Source organism: Pteropus medius, unplaced genomic scaffold (assembly GCF_902729225.1).
Source record: "Pteropus medius unplaced genomic scaffold, Ma_sr-lr_union100, whole genome shotgun sequence".
Taxonomy (NCBI): domain Eukaryota; kingdom Metazoa; phylum Chordata; class Mammalia; order Chiroptera; family Pteropodidae; genus Pteropus; species Pteropus medius.
This window is the reverse complement of record NW_024344378.1, coordinates 22,712,128-22,729,125: the sequence shown is the minus strand read 5'-3', so window position 1 is coordinate 22,729,125 and position 16,998 is coordinate 22,712,128. Positions and strand designations below refer to the sequence as shown.

General features: G+C 44.5%; 2 protein-coding genes and 1 pseudogene across 5 annotated transcripts; 2 read left to right on the top strand and 1 right to left on the bottom strand.

The window, feature by feature from the left end:
- Window positions 1-706: 706 nt before the first annotated feature.
- EXOSC1 (exosome component 1) lies at window positions 707-7,449 on the bottom strand. 2 transcript variants are annotated; one of them, XM_039871618.1, is made up of 8 exons: window positions 7,336-7,449; window positions 7,114-7,229; window positions 5,100-5,174; window positions 4,016-4,104; window positions 3,205-3,238; window positions 2,654-2,704; window positions 2,438-2,522; window positions 707-2,112 (listed from the first exon to the last, which is right to left on the bottom strand). In XM_039871618.1, the coding sequence occupies exons 1-8, from the start codon at window positions 7,406-7,408 to the stop codon at window positions 2,006-2,008; spliced, it is 630 nt and encodes a 209-aa protein (XP_039727552.1). In that variant the 5' UTR covers window positions 7,409-7,449; the 3' UTR covers window positions 707-2,005. The 2 variants fall into 2 exon arrangements, with proteins under 2 accessions (XP_039727552.1, XP_039727553.1); XM_039871619.1 differs by lacking the exon at window positions 7,336-7,449 and having other exon boundaries at window positions 3,198-3,238.
- ZDHHC16 (zDHHC palmitoyltransferase 16) lies at window positions 7,345-16,860 on the top strand. 3 transcript variants are annotated; one of them, XM_039871611.1, is made up of 12 exons: window positions 7,345-7,486; window positions 11,086-11,123; window positions 11,368-11,615; window positions 11,776-11,970; window positions 12,120-12,208; window positions 12,598-12,626; window positions 13,252-13,385; window positions 13,520-13,567; window positions 14,411-14,496; window positions 15,152-15,275; window positions 15,480-15,550; window positions 16,281-16,860. In XM_039871611.1, the coding sequence occupies exons 3-12, from the start codon at window positions 11,373-11,375 to the stop codon at window positions 16,393-16,395; spliced, it is 1,134 nt and encodes a 377-aa protein (XP_039727545.1). In that variant the 5' UTR covers window positions 7,345-7,486; window positions 11,086-11,123; window positions 11,368-11,372; the 3' UTR covers window positions 16,396-16,860. The 3 variants fall into 3 exon arrangements, with proteins under 3 accessions (XP_039727545.1, XP_039727544.1, XP_039727546.1); XM_039871610.1 differs by lacking the exon at window positions 7,345-7,486 and adding an exon at window positions 7,553-7,736; XM_039871612.1 differs by lacking the exons at window positions 7,345-7,486; window positions 13,520-13,567 and adding an exon at window positions 7,554-7,736.
- LOC120610021 (uncharacterized) lies at window positions 10,120-10,238 on the top strand (annotated as a pseudogene).
- Window positions 16,861-16,998: the final 138 nt, after the last annotated feature.

Here is a 16,998-nt window from a genome sequence, read left to right as displayed (position 1 = left end):
ACTAAAATGTTAGTTCCACAAGAAAAGGATTCTTTCTTCACTGCTTTACCCCCTAGTTTCTGGAACAGTAGTGGGCAAAGTAGTTGTTCAATATATATTTACTAAATGAATGATGTTTATAAGCACTCACAATTAATGAACCATTGTCAATTTAGAAAGCCTCTAATTACATGCCCACCATTCTGTTCAATGCTTGAAAAAGGCACCTGTACAGAGAACACCTGGGCTTTACAGTAAGACAGACCTGGGTTTGAACATTTCTGCCACTTGATGTCTGTGGACTTAGGGCAAGTTAATTTTTCTAAGCCTTAGTTTACTTCTTTATAAAATGGAAATGATTGCTACTTTCCAGGGTCACTGTGAAGTTCCGAGATAAGTAAAATGGCTAACATTCTTGAGAGAATTGGTAGCATCTTTCTGCAAGACAACAGGGAGAATCTAACCAAAGTTTAAAATGTGCATATTCTTTAACTCAGCATTTCACTTCTAGAAATGTGTTATAGAAGAATCACAGGCATGCATAGATATATGGCAGATGGCTTTTCCCTGCAGCATTGTAAAAGAAAAATCTGTAAAGTTTTATAATACCTACCATTAGGGGACTGATTAAACAAGCTACATCTAAGTGTCCAGCATATGGTCTAGCATTTAGTAGGTACTTCATTGAAGGTAACCAGACATATAATAATAATAAACTACAACAATATTGGTATATATTGAGCATTTTTATGCATTTCTTCCTCATAATAATCTTATACGGTCATACTATTCCAGCTGAAACAAAGAAATAAAAAATAACTTGCTCAAGTATCAATGTCAACGTCCTGATTGTTATAGTATAATTTTGCAAAACGTCACCATTGGGGGAAACTCGGCAAAGTGTACAAGGGATCTCTCTGTATCATTTCTTAAAACTACAAGTGGACCTACCATTATCTCAAAAATTTCAATTAAAAAAACAAAACCACCTAACCTGCTCAAGGCTAGAACTAGAGGATGCAAATCTATTTGGGCTGACTCCAAAGCTTACCCTCAACCACTGTCACAACACAGGAGACATGGGCTCCTTGAATAACATCTCAAGGAGTAACATAATTCACTGTTCCTTCCATTCCCTTTGCAATTTCTCCATGCCTAACCCTCATGCCTTCCTCATTCTCAAACTTATGTGTTCATTCTTGCTTCTGCCCTTCATCTGAGCTTCCCTTTCTGCCTTGAATATATCTTCACTTTTCTACATTAATTCCTTTTACCTCATGTCACAAATCCTTGCCTGGCCACCTCACGTGATAGTGCTGTCCCTCTTTTCAATTCAGATTTAAAAAACGTTTCCTAGAGCACCCACTATATCAAGTTATACTGTTTACCAAGTTACTTTCAGAACTACTAAAATGCTACCTGAATCACCATGTGTCCAATGTTTTGCACTAAACCATAACCTCATTAAATGGGGAGGAAAAGTGCTTGACCCAGTGCCTGACACATATAAGTATACAATTAGCAGAGTATTTAAAAGAGAACATAAAAAAACAAAAAGATAAGAGATTAGGCTTTGTCCAGAGCAAGCAAGCACTTGACACATGTCAGTTAATGGGTGCCATCAGGCAAACCTCTGCTCCAAGTCATGACACAGTTTAGATTCCTTCCCCTACTCAAGACAACAGAAACCATAAAATCCTTTTAATAAAAAGGGTTTTTTGTTTGTTTTTTGTCACAGCAAAAAAATACGTATTTATAAGATTGTCAGAAGGAATAGGCTATTTCCAACATTTTATACATTTTGTTTATGGAGCCTCCAAAAAAGAAATTTTTCACTCAAGAGAATGAAATCCACTGAAAGGTTTACAAGAAAAATGTCTCACCTACATAGGAAGTCTCGGACTTTTCTAAAGGTGGTTGGGGGCTGACTCCAGATGTTTGAATAAAGACAACAGCACCTTACTGTAACTTTCATACATGTACTCTTGGAAACAGCTTACCCCTCCTTGGGGTAAACTGTGACTTCTTAGGTCTGCAAAAATTCAGGCTGTACTCGGGCCACTTTCCGGAATTCTTTAGTGTGGGTCTTAGGGCACTGCATCTCACACCAGCTGATGGGAACCATCTGGACACCTAAAAGGGAAAAGTTGGTATTGGAGCTGGTACCCCAAATATTTGCCTGAGATCATTCTCTTTTCAGCTGGGTATGAAGTGAAATGTCACCAAACTACCTAGTGAACCTCACCTCATACAGAAAAAAAAAAACTTGTTTATTCTACTGACTTATGGAGGAATATTTATAGATTTACATAAACAGAATCATTCTAATCTCAGTAGTAAATATATACATTCATACAGCTTCCTAAACAATTCTAAAACAAGGGAAATGAAGGAGAACAATGGATTAAACCGTAGCTCCCAACAATAGGTAAGCATGTGGAAACATGAACCAACTCACCTGATTCACTGTGGGCCACCACCACCCCTAGCTCATTTTCAGCAGTGGTCAGGAGGTAGTTGGACTGTGCGTCACCTAGGGAGATCTGGTCACATATTATTGGTGAAGGAAAATGAAGGGTTATAAGTCTTCCCTCCTACAGCCACTTCAATTGTTTCTCTACTTCCATTACTTCTTTTAACAAAGGACCACAAGTCTGCTGGGAATAAAGGATACCACTTTGGCCAAGACAATATCACCTGGGCGGAAACTCTTATAAATTTCAACCTGTAAAGAAAGAACAGGAATGTTAAGTGAAAGCTCTAGATCAGGTCTACCTGAAACTATTAACCCCTCTGGTACAGCCAGCCTACTTTCTAATACCAGAGGGTATAAGTCATCATTACTCAAGTCAATCAACAACTTCTATTGCTTTTAAAGCATCATCATATACACGAAAGCTTCTGGATCCAGTAATCTGATCAGGAATCTGACTTGGGCAAAAGGTACTATAAATGGCTCTGAAAGGGTCCAGAGTAAGTCTGAGGGAACAGCAATGAATAAATAACTGGCTTCAAAGCAAAGAGTAAACTAGCCCCACTCTGGTCAACAGAAGGAACAAAAATCATATGGAAAGTGACAGTGATGTAAATTCCACACTTTCCGGCAGGGAACACCTTCAAATTCTTTGGACTCTATTCCCACAGATCTTTGATATTCACTGGCATAATTTAAAAGGATTGAGATTCCCAAAGCCATGGGAAAAAAAAAAAGAACCAACTAACAACCTTGTCTTTTTCAGTAGCTCGGACATCTTCCTTGCTATAAAAAAAAAGAACAGAAAAAATGAACAGAAAAATTAATTATCTCTGAGAAAGAATTATCCTGAAGCCGCCCAGCAGACAAAGAGCTACAAGAGCAGAGAGAACAAGCTATAATTGGGACCCAGCTGTCGCTCAGAGGAGCAGGGTGGAGAAGCATCATCAGGCCTCAGTGAGAGAAAACCACATTTTCCATTCTTGGATTACACAGAGCAGCAGTATCAATAAATCTGATTACAGAAAAGCAGATCAGATTTGGTAAGAAAGGATAAGGAACTTTGTTGCCATAGGAGAGCTTGAATAGAAGCACTATAGAATCACAGGGAATCGTGAAGCTGGAAAGGGCCTCAGAAATTAAATTACCTGGCTCATGAAAATTGTCTCTTCTCAAAGAAGCCACGGGGGGGCGGGGGGGAGCGGCGGCGGGAATCTACCATTTCACCCATTAACCTTTGCAATGTCCTACAATCCTTGGGTTTAATTTATATTAAATTCGGGAAAGGAAGGTATTTCCTAAAATGCTATCTACTTTGATATGAATCATCCCACACTCCTAATCTCCAGTTTAGCTCAATTCTTTTTTGCTATATTCTTAAGCCCTATCTCATTAACTTTTCCTTTTGTCCTAACTCATATAGTATAGTATTTTCTTTAAATACTACCCGGGGTGAATTGAAGCACTAAGAGGATAAGCAGGAGTAGGAACTGTAATTATTCCTAAAAATTTCAATCTCATTCGGGGTACTGAGGCAAATTTGAACATAGGAACACTTCTTACCGAATAGTTCCTCGAAAAGAGTTCTTAAGTGGTGTGGACCCCACATATAGGATGTGTACTTTGGCAAAGCGCGAATTGATGCTAGAGACCTGTGGAATAGAGAAAAGATCATCATTAGAATGTTAGCAGTTGTCAGCTCAAGGAGGCAGCAACTCTGGGTGAATGACCAGGATTTTCACCCAAGCAACTCTACTAAGTATAGAATTTAAGGCAAGTTAACTCCTACTTATCCCTGCATAAGTGACAGATATAAAACAGCTAAGAGCCATTCTGGCCAACTGAGTTACTACACGAATTAAAAGAAGTAATATGGTATGGATTCTAAAAAATACAGAAGTCTAACATAAATAGACACAGGGCATTATAGCAAATCTACACCTTTAACAAAGTCCTGTATAAGTGGACAGAATTTAAGTCTACATTTTAGCTGTTGCATAATATCTGGATCATTCCCTCACCAGTTATTTTCACAGTCACACATAGATTTTCCACTGGAGCAACTTATAAAGAAAGAAACTAAGAGCTCCAAGTTAATTTAATCTGGGATGATATATTACAGTTACTGATCATTATAGCATTAATTTCTACTTCCCATGAAACGCCTTAAAAGACTTTACATGTAATAAGGATGCTATAATAGTAAAGTCTTTTGCTTCTCTGCAGAAAGAGGTCTCACTTCAGATGTTCAAAAATAGACCTCCATACCTCCCTTCTGTGCTTCTGTTTCCTAGACGCAGGTAAAACTACATACTCAGGGAACCAGCTCTGTGAAAAAACTATGCAAGACTGAACTTGGCTACATTCATCATTATCCTAGAAATCTCTAGATGAGCACAGTCCAGTAAAACTTTCTGTGATGACAGAAATGTTCCGTGTTGACCAATATGGCAGCCACTAACCACATGTGGCTATTAAGCACTTGAAATGCAGCTAGTGGAACTGATGAATAAATTTAAAATTTTAATTTGCTTAAATTTAAATGGCCCTATGTGGCTAGTGGCTACCGTACTGAATATTGCAGTTCTATAAAGATCATTTTAGCATTAGATGGTTGTCCTAAGCTGAGAGGTTAGGACTAACTTACCTTACAGGTTACAATAGCCCCCACATCTGGCAGTAATTGGGACTCTGTTTCTCTCATCACGGACACGACAGGAAGCTACAAAATTTAAAAAAAACAAACAAAAAAACCCAACGACACATGAGTATCCTGGCTAAGTTTGGGTACAGGTATTTGTGGTTTGAGAGTGATGTAAATGCTGTGGTCCGCAACTGAAGTCACGAGGACAGGTGGACTACAGACTCATTTGTAGCCCAGAGCAGAAAGCCTTAGAAATTTTAGAAAGTAGGAGGACCAAGGGGCCACAGGAAGAATACTGCTAGAAGACATAATCTAACCATTTCAGATTAGTGCTAACAAGTTTTTGGTGATTTTCTTTGGAATTTCTTGGTATACAACTATATTGCCTGTATTCATAGATAATTTGACTCTTTCTTCCAAAGCTATACTGCTTCTATTTTTTTTTTATAGTACAGGCTAGAATTTCCAAATAAATGTTATATAATAGTGTCCACACTTGTTTACTTCTAGTTCAAGAGAATACTTGTAGAGTTTTCTCTTTGAGCAAAGTATTGGATGTTGGAATTAGATAGTATTTTTGAACCTCATCTTTCATTAATTTCTCCTTCATTCACTATGCTTCAGTTCTCCTGGCCTTCTTTCAGTTTCTTCAACCCACTGAATTTCCTCCTATCTCAGAACCTCTGTTCAACCTGTTCTTTCTTCCAGGACAGAGCCCTCTCCACCCATCCAACTCTTATGTATCCTTCAGATTCTTGTTAAATGTCATTTCTGCTGACTAGGACGGATTTGCCTTCGATATGTTCTCATGATACCCTGTAGTATTCTTTTAAAGCAGTCATCTCCTTTGTAACCATATATTCATTTGAGCATTTACTTGTTTACAATTTGTGTCTGTGCCCCTTAATAGCAAAGACCATGTGTATTTGGCTCATTACCATACCCCTAGAGGTCAGCACTTAGCCTGGCACATGAACATGGTCAACAGATATCTACATCTATGAAATAAACAAATTTAGGAATGTTAAGGAAATTCCCAAACTGATTAAATAAAAAGCCTCTCATTTTACAGATGAGGAAGAACCTAAAGCCAGAGAGTTTGTTTCTTACTTAAAGCAGAATCAAGGTCTAGTTAGCCAGTACCTGTGTTCTCACTCTGAATCTTCTTTCTACTCTGCTACCTGTCCTTAAGCTGCTCCTTCAAAGACTGCTTATCTGACCCTGAGTTAATCCTAGATCGGCCTCCAGAACTAGGGAGCATAGTATTACTCATGCATTCAACAAACAATAACTGAGCAGTTATTTTGTGCTAGGCGCTGAAGGTATGGTGGTGAGGCCTGCTTTAATGATCTTGAGTCTAGTAGGGGAAGAGTCTAATGGGGACATACAACTGAGTGTTTAATTATATGCTGAGATAAGTGCTTGGAAGGAAAGGGATACAATTCTTCGTGAGTGTTTAACAAGAGAAACAATAAATAAAAAAACAAAACTCCTTTTCTCAACTAATAGGCCTAGGAGGTCTTCCCTGAGATGAGGATTAGGCTATCTGAAGGACAGGTAAAATTCAATGGGCTAAGGAGGAGAGGCGCATGTTCTGTACAGACGGCGTTCGTACAAAGGCTCTGTGGTAGGAGAGAACTTAGCGCATTAGCGACATTGAAAGAAGCCTGTATATAACTAGACTGCAGAGTGAGGTGGATTTTGGCCAATGGATGAAGCCAGAGAGGATTCAGACAGGATTCAGCGCACTGGAGGGCTGAGCTCGCCTCTGTTCTTCCTCCAACTTCCTCCCCTGAGTGTCAGCAACACAGCCGAGCGAAACCAACACAACTGGTCTGTGCAGGCTAAATAAATTCTCAGCAGCAGGGACCACAGCTGGATGAAACATAACAGACCAACTCTTCTAATGGTGAGAAACTAAAGACGCGTCCGCAGTATCACTGTCTAAGGACCGCGGAATCAAGGTCAGCCTAAGGGAAAGGCAGAGACACAGGAGACAGGAAACCGCCCTCTTTACCGCGCCGTTCTCGCTGCTCTTCGTCATGCAGCCAGCAAGCGACGAAAAGATGTAGCCGTGCCGGGTGTAGGTGCCGCTGCCCGGGCTGCCCTCCTCCAAGTTACACAGACGTTCGCCTGAAGAAAAACACTGCATCAACCACGGGTGCCCAGAAGCTGTTGGCCATCCAGCCTTCCTTCCTCTGTCCCTATCCAGGATTCGCTATGGGCACCGTTCACTTACCAGGGATGCAGTACCTCACGGGTGGCGCCATGACTGCCACCAAACGCCGAGAAAAACAAAGCCGACTTCTCATTGGCCAAAATCCAGTTCCTCAGTAAGAAACACGCCAATTGGTGCGCCTGGCACATGACCGCCGGCAACTTTATGAAAGGTAAACTACATTTCCCAGGTTGCCCTGGGGCGACTCCGGGGGCGGGGCTCCGGAATGCCGGCGCTTGCGCTTGCGCCTGTGGTTGAGAATGGGCTCTCGGCGGGTCCAGGTCTGCCCGCTGGTTCTGTGGGCGGCAGGTCATGGTTGGCTGGATTGAGCCGGGCCCGCCCAGGGCGCGGAGCTGGACCAGGTGGCAGTGAGCAGAGGTTGCGGGATCGATTTAGCTGATTGGGGAGTCAGCAGGCGGCAGGTAAGAGCGAAGCTGCGGCCTTTGCTCCCCAGTCCTGTCCCTTTTTCTAGGGTCGGGCCCTGTTCCGGGGCCTTATAGTGAGCCCAGCTTCCTGCTATCTGCTCGCCCAGCCCTGCGCGTCCGCGCCCTGCTGTAGCTGGGTAGAGTGCACCCTCCGGGCAGCCGTAACACGCGAAGATGGAAAGAGGCCAACCAACCCATCTCGCCCATTTCACAGATTTGCAAACTCAAATCCAGAGATAGAATTTAAATTGCCCAGTGTCTCGAAAATAGTTTAAGGTAGAGCGCAAAGAGGAGCCCAAGTTTTTTGACTTCCAGTCCATCGCACTTTGACCATGTCACCCATACTGAGAAACAAAACCTTTTTCCAGTTTTTGTAACTGCAGCTTCTCTTACTGTCGGATACTCTTCAAGAGTCGTGTGGGCCCATCCTTAACTTTTTCTTTTCCTAGCATGTTAGTCTGGAAGGGAAGTCTGCACACAAATAAAATGCTGCTCTTACTGATGACTGACACCTGCTGCTTGAGATTGCAAACATCCCGAGAGCAGCGTCTTTGTCCTAATGAGATTTGCTACGACTTTCATCGGTTTCCTCTTCTGGTGGCTTTGGAATCCATCCTTTCCTGTGTATGCCTCCACCCCTCCATCAGTTTTTCCCTTGGGAAACAGATGGTGACTTAGAGCCTTGGGAAGAGGAGAGTGCCATGGCCTGCAATCCGCTCTAATCTGGTGGCAGATGTCACTATGGCCTGTGGTTACTACTGAGGCATCAGAGTGTTCAGGGTTTGTGCTTGGGGTGATAGTGAAGCTGTGCTTTGCCCTGTTTCCTCTTCTGTTCACTCTAGTTACCTCCCCACCCCCATACATAGGTTTTCAAATTCTGCTTTACCTCAATTTCCTGAAATGACAGCTCCATATGTTCAGTTATGGCCCCACAGACTACATATCTCTTCCCTGGCTTCCCCATAGCCCCTAAACCTCACTAGCTAAAATGAGTGGGGGCTTGGCTTCAGACTTTGTTTACTCAAATCTGCTCTGAGGCTCTGTATCTACAAGCTTTCTGTTTACATGTTTGGGTTAATTTCTGATTAGACTTGTTTTCTACAATGCCTTCTAGCTCTTAAGTGCTGTCATTCTAACAACGAAGAATGATAGCAGCAGACACTTACTCAGTGTTATCCTAATGGCAGGAATGTCCTTGCTGTTATTGGTAGGACCGATAGACATCTGACCAGCCTCTCCACTTCTGCATCCCAGGTCATTCATTCAACAAGTATTTATTGAGCACGTCCATGAGGCAGGTATTGTGCTAAGCACTCTGTAAAGATTTCATTTATACTTTACCAAGTGTATGTGTGGAATCATAAAGGGTTAGAGCTGGAAGAGACGTTAACATTTATTTTTTATCTCCTCACTGAATGGTAACACAAGGAAATTGAGTCCTGGCAGGATCTGGTAATTTGCCCAAGGTCACAGAACCACTTACGGGCAGAATTGAACCCTAAGTAGTCAAGTTGTGGGGCAGATGAGAGTTGGTAAGTCTAGTTCTTGAGGCAGGCATTTTCTGTAGAGCTCAGGAATTCTGGAAGTGGTTGAGAACAATCCAGAAAGTGGAGAAACTGAGAAGAAAGATTTTTTTTTTGTAGATAGGACGGATACTATATAATTCACGTTTATGACATATGAGGAATGTGTCTTATTTGCATGCTATTGCTATAAAAAGTATTTTAGCAAATAGGAAACTATTAACCATAGTAAGGGAATGAACAGTGGTTTGGACAGTTGAAGTCACTTGGATTTGTTATGGGGTAAAATGTTTTGTCCCTCTCTTATATTTGATTGTGGTGGCTGTATACTATTTTGAAAATTCATACTTTAAGCTAAATCATGGTTCCAAACAATAGGGGTCCAACACAAAGGAGTTAGGAAGTTTGAACTTTTCCTTTTTCTCCCCTACTTAATTCTCTAGCTCCTAGGAGGTGATAATAATGGAAATGGCCAATTTCTTTATCCTGGTGCAGAGAGTAGGTTCCTATTGAATTGTCTAGTCTTTATCTGCCAGCCTTTTCTGCTGGATTTCTTTTTCCCTTAGGTCATTACAGGGCTTATGGAAGAAGATAATTAAGTGGGTTTTTTTGACAGGCCTCTGGTGGTGATGAGCCAGTTTGCAAGGAGATTACCTTGCTCCAGTTACTGAACTGACACTATCCCTACAGTGGAGCAGCCTCCTCCAGTTTCTGCTGGGTTTTGAGCTGCCTGTTAAATAAGTCAGTGGAGTTGCTGAGGACAGTACTCTGTCCTAGGGGAAAATCAGATATTTTCTTTTCCGCTAAGGACTTTAATCTGCAGAGTTGATGAGACTGTCATCGAAATAATCTGTGTTGTCTATGGCCATGCTACCCTGAACAAGCCTGATCCCGTGTGATCGCAGAAGCTAAGCAGGGTCGGGCCTGGTTAGTACTTGGATAGGAGACCACCTAGGAAGACCAGATGCTGTGGGCATAAAAAAATTTTTTAAATAAAGTATTGTAAACTGACAGGGTCAACCAAGGGTTGCCTCACCTTAAAAAAAAAAAAAGAATCTGTGTCTTCATTCATGGGCAGCTGACCTCCTGTGGCTGTTGGATGAGGTTGAAACCATATAGAGAAGATGAAGGTACTTGCAGAGGAACCGTGCAGAGGGCTAAAGAGCTGGGAAGGCTGGTTGGGAAGCTTGGGGCCAAGGGCAGCAACCACAGAGAAGGCTCTTGTGTGTTCAGCTAGAACAGGGCAGGGAAAACTCAACTGAGAGGGCAGGCCTTGTGGTCTTCATGAGCCCAGCATAGAGGCCCCTCTCCCACTGTTGGTAGTGTTATTCTCCTCTGAATACCCGAAGTTATCTTGGCTTCTGTATCCTTGGGATGTGACTGGGACTGGAATTGGAGAATGAAGCATCTTATGTCATGTAGGGAGTAGTTGAATTGTCCTGACAGGAGACAGGACTCTCATGCTACCAGATTGGGTCTGGTGGCCTATAACATCAGCCCAGAGGGAGTAGGAAGTATAAGTATCTTTTGCCAAGACTCAGAGGTAGGTGCAAGGTCCACATGCTGTGCACTCATTCCTGCCATCTGGCCTGTTCCTTGGTCAAGAGCAATTTTTAGGAGGTAGGTTGATGGGCCAGGACAGGTAAGGACCCCGGGAAACCTCTGCTACAGTGGCCATGCCCACAGAGACACAGTGGGCACTTTTGTGCACGTTAGCCATGCTCCACCCAGTGACCTGCCTACACAGACAACTCCAAAGACCTTACTTTGGCTTGGAGCTGTCTACCTCTCCTTCACCTTTTTGCTGTGGCCCTTTATTCTAGGTGTGCATCATCTTGGATTTGCTGTACAACCACGTGATGTAAGTATGATTTCTGCCCGCTCAGAACCTCCAGACTCTACCTCCTGTAATTGGGTTGAGACATTGGCACCACACATTCTATAGAGATGTGAAGTGACTTTCCTATTTCCCACAGCTGGTGACTGGCCTAGCTGGGCCTTAGTCTTAGGTGTTTGCCTCTAAACTGGTGCTCAGGCTCTCCCCACTGATAGGGTAGGGAGGGACAGGACCCAAGCTGGCCACTCACAATAGTGTTCTCTCTTAGGAGCCATGCGGGGCCAGTGGAGCCTGCTGCTGGGCCCCGCCCGCCTCTGCCTGCGCCTGCTTCTGCTGCTGGGCTCCAGGCGCCGCTGCCCCCCTCTGCTCCGGGGCTTGGTACAGCGCTGGCGTTATGGCAAAGTCTGCCTGCGTTCCCTGCTTTACAACTCCTTTGGGGGCAGTGACACTGCTGTGGATGCTGCCTTTGAGCCCATCTACTGGCTGGTGGACAACATGATCCGCTGGTGTGGAGTGGTGAGTGATGCCCAGAGAACAGGAAGAGGGATGTTTTGGGGTTTAGAGGGACATGTGTCTGATGAACCCATACCAGCCCCTACCCCAGGGACATTTTGAGTTACTCTGGGCATTGGCAAGCTCTCTCACTGCATCCACCTGACCTCACTGGTGTTGGCAGGTATTTGTGGTGCTGGTGATCGTGCTGACCAGCTCCATCGTGGCCATTGCCTACCTATGTGTCCTGCCCCTCATCCTTCGAACCTACTCAGTGCCACGACTCTGCTGGCATTTCTTCTATAGTCACTGGAACCTGATCCTCATCGTCTTCCATTACTACCAGGCCATCACCACTCCACCTGGATATCCACCCCAGGTGGGTCCCTACAGGGGTTTGAGGGAGGGAGGGCTGCAGGCCCTGGGAGCCAGTCTCACCCAGCAGTGAGGAGGGAGAGTGTCTTGGTATCTTTTGAGATATGAAATTGGTGCTGCCATAGTTGTCATGATGCCTTTGTCTTTGCACAGGGTAGGAATGATATCGCAACAGTCTCCATCTGTAAGAAGTGCATTTACCCCAAGCCAGCCCGAACACATCACTGCAGCATCTGCAATAGGTGGGTCTTGGTTTTGCTGTCTGTGAACCCCAGCTGTGGCCTTTTTGCTGTAGCCCTAGGGCAAAACCTAGACCTGGAGTTTGATAAGACATTTATGAAGCACCTGTCACATGCCAGTCACTGTGCCCTCTGTATCATGAGACCTGGTCCTCAGGATGGTCCCGTAAGTTAGGCATTATCACCACTTGTGGAAACTGAGGTTCAGAGAGATGAATTACCTTATCCAGTATCATGTAGCCAATGAAGCAGGGTTTAAAGTAAGGCCTGGCTCTCTTCAAAGTCTGTGCCCTTTCCACCTCAGCAGGATGCTGGTCCTTGTAGGAAAGGATTGGCACTGACATCTCAAGAACCTTGGCCACCGTAACAGAGCCTGTGTCCCTCCCTCACAGGTGTGTGCTGAAGATGGATCATCATTGCCGTATCCTTTTATTATCTCTTCTGCCTGAGGCCGCCTTCTTTAGCTCCAGAGCACTGCACAGGGTTAAGGGCCACAAAACTGCTTCTCACATAACAATACAGAGAACACTGGGTTCATGAGAAATTAGTGGAAGAGGAGCTGCGGGGGCTGACCATCTCTTGGGGGAAGCAGGAGGCTTACAGGTTCTCTGGGACAGATCTCCTTGGAGCAAGACATCTAACAGCTCTTTCTTTTGTAGACTGTCATGCTAACATTTATTGGATGGAAAGAGGTGTTCGGGCTTCAGTGGTTGTCCAATGAGTGTAGATAGAACCATTGGTCTCCTTCTGCTGTCCCATACAGATGTATGGTTAACCTCAACTAGGTTGAAGTACTGGCAGGTTCATTTTACTGATGGATTTCAGTTTTCCTGATTTCTTGGTGAGACTTGTGAGGACTCTGAAAAGCTTAAATACTTTCACCTCAACCTCTGGAAAGTCACGTTTTCTTGCCTTTGGAAAATAGTTCTTGGTGACTGGGAACCCTGGGCTTGGGTGATATAGTCACAAAGTGAGGACGAACCAGGAAGGCCTGAACACCCTGAAAGTCGTGTGTTTGATCTTGTCCTTAATCTTTCCCCCACCAGCCTGGCTAAACAACTGTGTGGGCCACTACAACCATCGGTACTTTTTCTCTTTCTGCTTTTTCATGACTCTGGGCTGTGTCTACTGCAGCTACGGAAGTTGGGATCTTTTCCGGGAGGCGTATGCTGCCATTGAGGTGAGCCCATAGTTAGGAGTGGGACAGCTCAGTGGAGCACTTTGGGGTGGAATCTGTCCCTAAGGAGTGGGGCTGGTAGCACTTCCATGCTAGAGGCCTGAGGGTATAACCAGCACTGTTTTCCATCCCCTTAGAAAATGAAACAGCTCGACAGGAACAAACTACAGGCGGTTGCCAACCAGGTGGGCTGTCTCCACCCCACTGCCTCCTGCTGCTCAGGCCAGGGGGCATAGAGTTGCTGAGGCAACTGGGGCCCACCTGCTGGTTGAGTTGTAGAGACTGGCTGAGGGGGCAGCTTGAGACTGGATCAAGGGTGTTCTGTAAGGCTGTCTGCATTGGGTAGACTAAGTGGCCCAAGGGCAAGCTGGAAGTCCCTGGTATATGACAGTTTTTGGCTCTCTATCCCATTTTCACCTTCTTTGGGCTGAGCAAGGACTCTGCCTTGGTGGTGGCCTGAGCAGCAAGGAGTCTGTGTTAGTCTGTGTACTGGGGCTCCAGGGGACAGATATCAAGCTTGGCCAGTCTGATTATCCTTTACTCCCGGTCTGTCTGCATCCGCATCTGGATCGTCCCTTCTCCCCATCCCTTGTAAACTCTTTATTCTGAGCAGATCTTGGGCTAATGATTGTATCTCTGCTGCTCTTTTGGTCCTTAGCGGAGCTCAGTCATTCCGTTCTAAGTTTGGGTCTGGTCCACACTCTTGGGGAGTGCAGCCACACAGTGAAGGACTTCTAGCTGGGAAGTGGTGTGGCTTCCCCTGGAGCCCCATTTGTGTTGTCAGATCTAAAGGCCCAGGGTCGGCTCCTCCTGTGCTTTGCCATTCTGTTCAGACCTGCTCTGCCCAGTGTTTGTTCACATGCCGCCGGGCATGATCCACCCATCTGGCTGCTACCCTGACTCCTCTGTGGCTTAACCCCCTATTTTCTCATCTTGGGCTTGGATCATTTCCCTGCCTGAAGGTGCTGGGGGCTCTGGTAGAGACCAACAGAGCAAATGAGCCAGACTTTGCTGTTTTCTTTTTTTAGACTTATCACCAGACCCCACCACCCACCTTCTCCTTCCGAGAAAGGGTGACTCACAAGAGTCTTGTCTACCTCTGGTTCCTGTGCAGGTATACAACTCTAATTTTTGACAGCTTAAGGGAGGGGCAACTTCAGAAAAACCTTTTTAGGTCCCCACAGCGACCTATCCCTGGTGTGAACTGCTGCTCTTCTTAGTCTAATTTAGGTTGGAAAAGAGTCAGCATTTCATTTTCTTTAGCATTTTGGGGCAGGGAACACTTAAAGGTATTGACATTGTTTGTTATGTGCCAAGATAAATTAAACTCCTACCTAGATGGCAGGTGACTACATTTTATAGATGAGGAAAACTGAAAATTAGAGGGGTGAAGTGATTTGTTCCATGATACACAGCTAGGAATGGTAGAGCTGGAATCTGAATTTTGTGCTGTCCTAAGCAGCCCTGGTGCTTTTACTACCCTCCAGAGTTTCTCAAATGTAAGTAAGTATTTTAAGAAATACAAAACAGTTTTATTAGTAATACAGACTTATTTCCCTACTACCACACAATTTCTTAGCACATGTTGATGCTTTTTCATTGATGCTTTTATATAGACATAGTGCAGTAAAAGTTCATCTAGGGTGAGTAGGCAGGGAGATTAGACTTAGGCAGAGAGGTCCCTTGCCAATCATTATTGCTCAGCTTAATTTCAAACATAGCTTCTAACCCTTTCTAAGCTACCCACCAATCTTTGTCCCCTTTCTTAGTTCTGTGGCACTTGCTTTGGGTGCCCTAACTATATGGCATGCTGTTCTCATCAGTCGAGGTGAGACTAGTATCGAAAGGCACATCAACAGGAAGGAGAGACGTCGGCTGCAGGCCAAGGGCAGAGTGAGTAGGGCTGAGGGCTGGGGCAGTGGGTGGGTAACTGATGCTGCCATCCTATAAACAGGCTATGGTCAGGGCCAACTAGGGCAGGCATCATAAAAAGCCAGAACTTTCCTGGCTGAGCTTCAGCTTAGCCAGTTTAGGCTCAAAAATTAGAAGGGGATAAAGTAAAAGGGTTTTGTAGAAACATGTTTTTCTTGGCCCTAGGTTTTTAGGAATCATTACAACTACGGCTGCTTGGACAACTGGAAGTTATTCCTGGGTGTGGACACAGGAAGGTAAAGTAAAACACCTAGAGCCACTAGCCAGCTACACGAGCACTTGAAATGTGGATAATGTACTGACAAGTTGAACTTTTTATTTTCACTAAAAATGCACATGTGGCAAGTGACTACCATTATTAGAGAGTGCACATCTAGACTTGAGGAATAGAGATCATTGCTCATTTTGAGCCAGAGGAGCTTAAGGCTAACACTGTGATTTAAGTAGCAGATAAGGCTTACAGGTAACAAAATAAAATTCCGAGGAAGCTGTTCTCAAGAAGGGATCTCTAGGTAGGGTAGGCAGCCACCAATCACCTCTCATTTGTATGGCAGTGTCTGGAGTTCAAACCAATAATTACTAGGATTGAAGTAATCTTTTTGTGACAGAGATACTAAAACAATAAATGAAGATAGCTCCCTCAGCCCAAGAGACAAGGGGAAATCATTTTTCAAATTGTAGTGACTGAGAAAGTAGGCAGCCATAAGTACTTGCCTGCTTCCTTTTCCATCCTCGTTACATTTCTGGTTGTCACTGTGCTTGCAGTGGCCCGTAGAAGTTTAGCTCAAAAACTCTAAAGACCTCCAAGGCACCAAAGGGTACTTTTATTTGACAAAATCAGGACTTGTTACCTTTGTGATTAATGCCAAGGTAGCTTCAGATACCTTGCTGTATTCTTGCTAAGCAAAGAGGATCAGGAAGCCCACGAACTTTTGAACTCAGAGACATTTCTTTCTTCTCTTGTAGGCATTGGCTTACTCGAGTGCTCTTACCTTCCAGTCACCTGCCCCATGGGAATGGAATCAGCTGGGACCCCCCTCCCTGGGTGACTGCTCACTCAGCCTCTGTGATGGCAGTGTGAGCTGGATTGTGTCAGCTACAACTTGAGCATCGTCCTGCTTCCTGTGTTGTCTTGAAGGCCTCCAAGGACAGCTTCTTGGAATCTTTGAGCAAAAAGAGCCAGTGGGCCTGCCTTAGGTACTATGCAGGGACAACTCAAAGACCTAACTCCTGGCCACTGCAGAAGCAAAGTGTGATGTGGAAAATCCTAGAACTGATGTCCCTTTACTCAGGCAAACAGAAGTTCCAGCCAAAGACTGGAGATTAGGCAGCTAGCAACCTCGCTGGGTGCTGACCCCAACCTCCAGGTTACAGTACTGGGGTTGTCCACCACCTCTTCCACTTGTCTGAGAAAACACCTGAATGGTCAAGCTGAGATCCTGGCTTCTCAACAGGGCAAAGATACCAGGCCTACTGCTGAGGTCACTGCCACTTCTCACATGCTGCTGAAGGGAGAAAAAATAAAGGTATTTGATTTTTAAAGATATGTAGCTTCTCACTCACTGCCACTACTTTAGGGCAGGAAAGGAGTAAGTCAGGGTCAAGGCCTAGTGAGTAGGTGTTCTGGTAATGCCTGCCACCTGTGCCCTACTTGGAGGGGTTGGGTGCCTTGAAGAATTCTTAG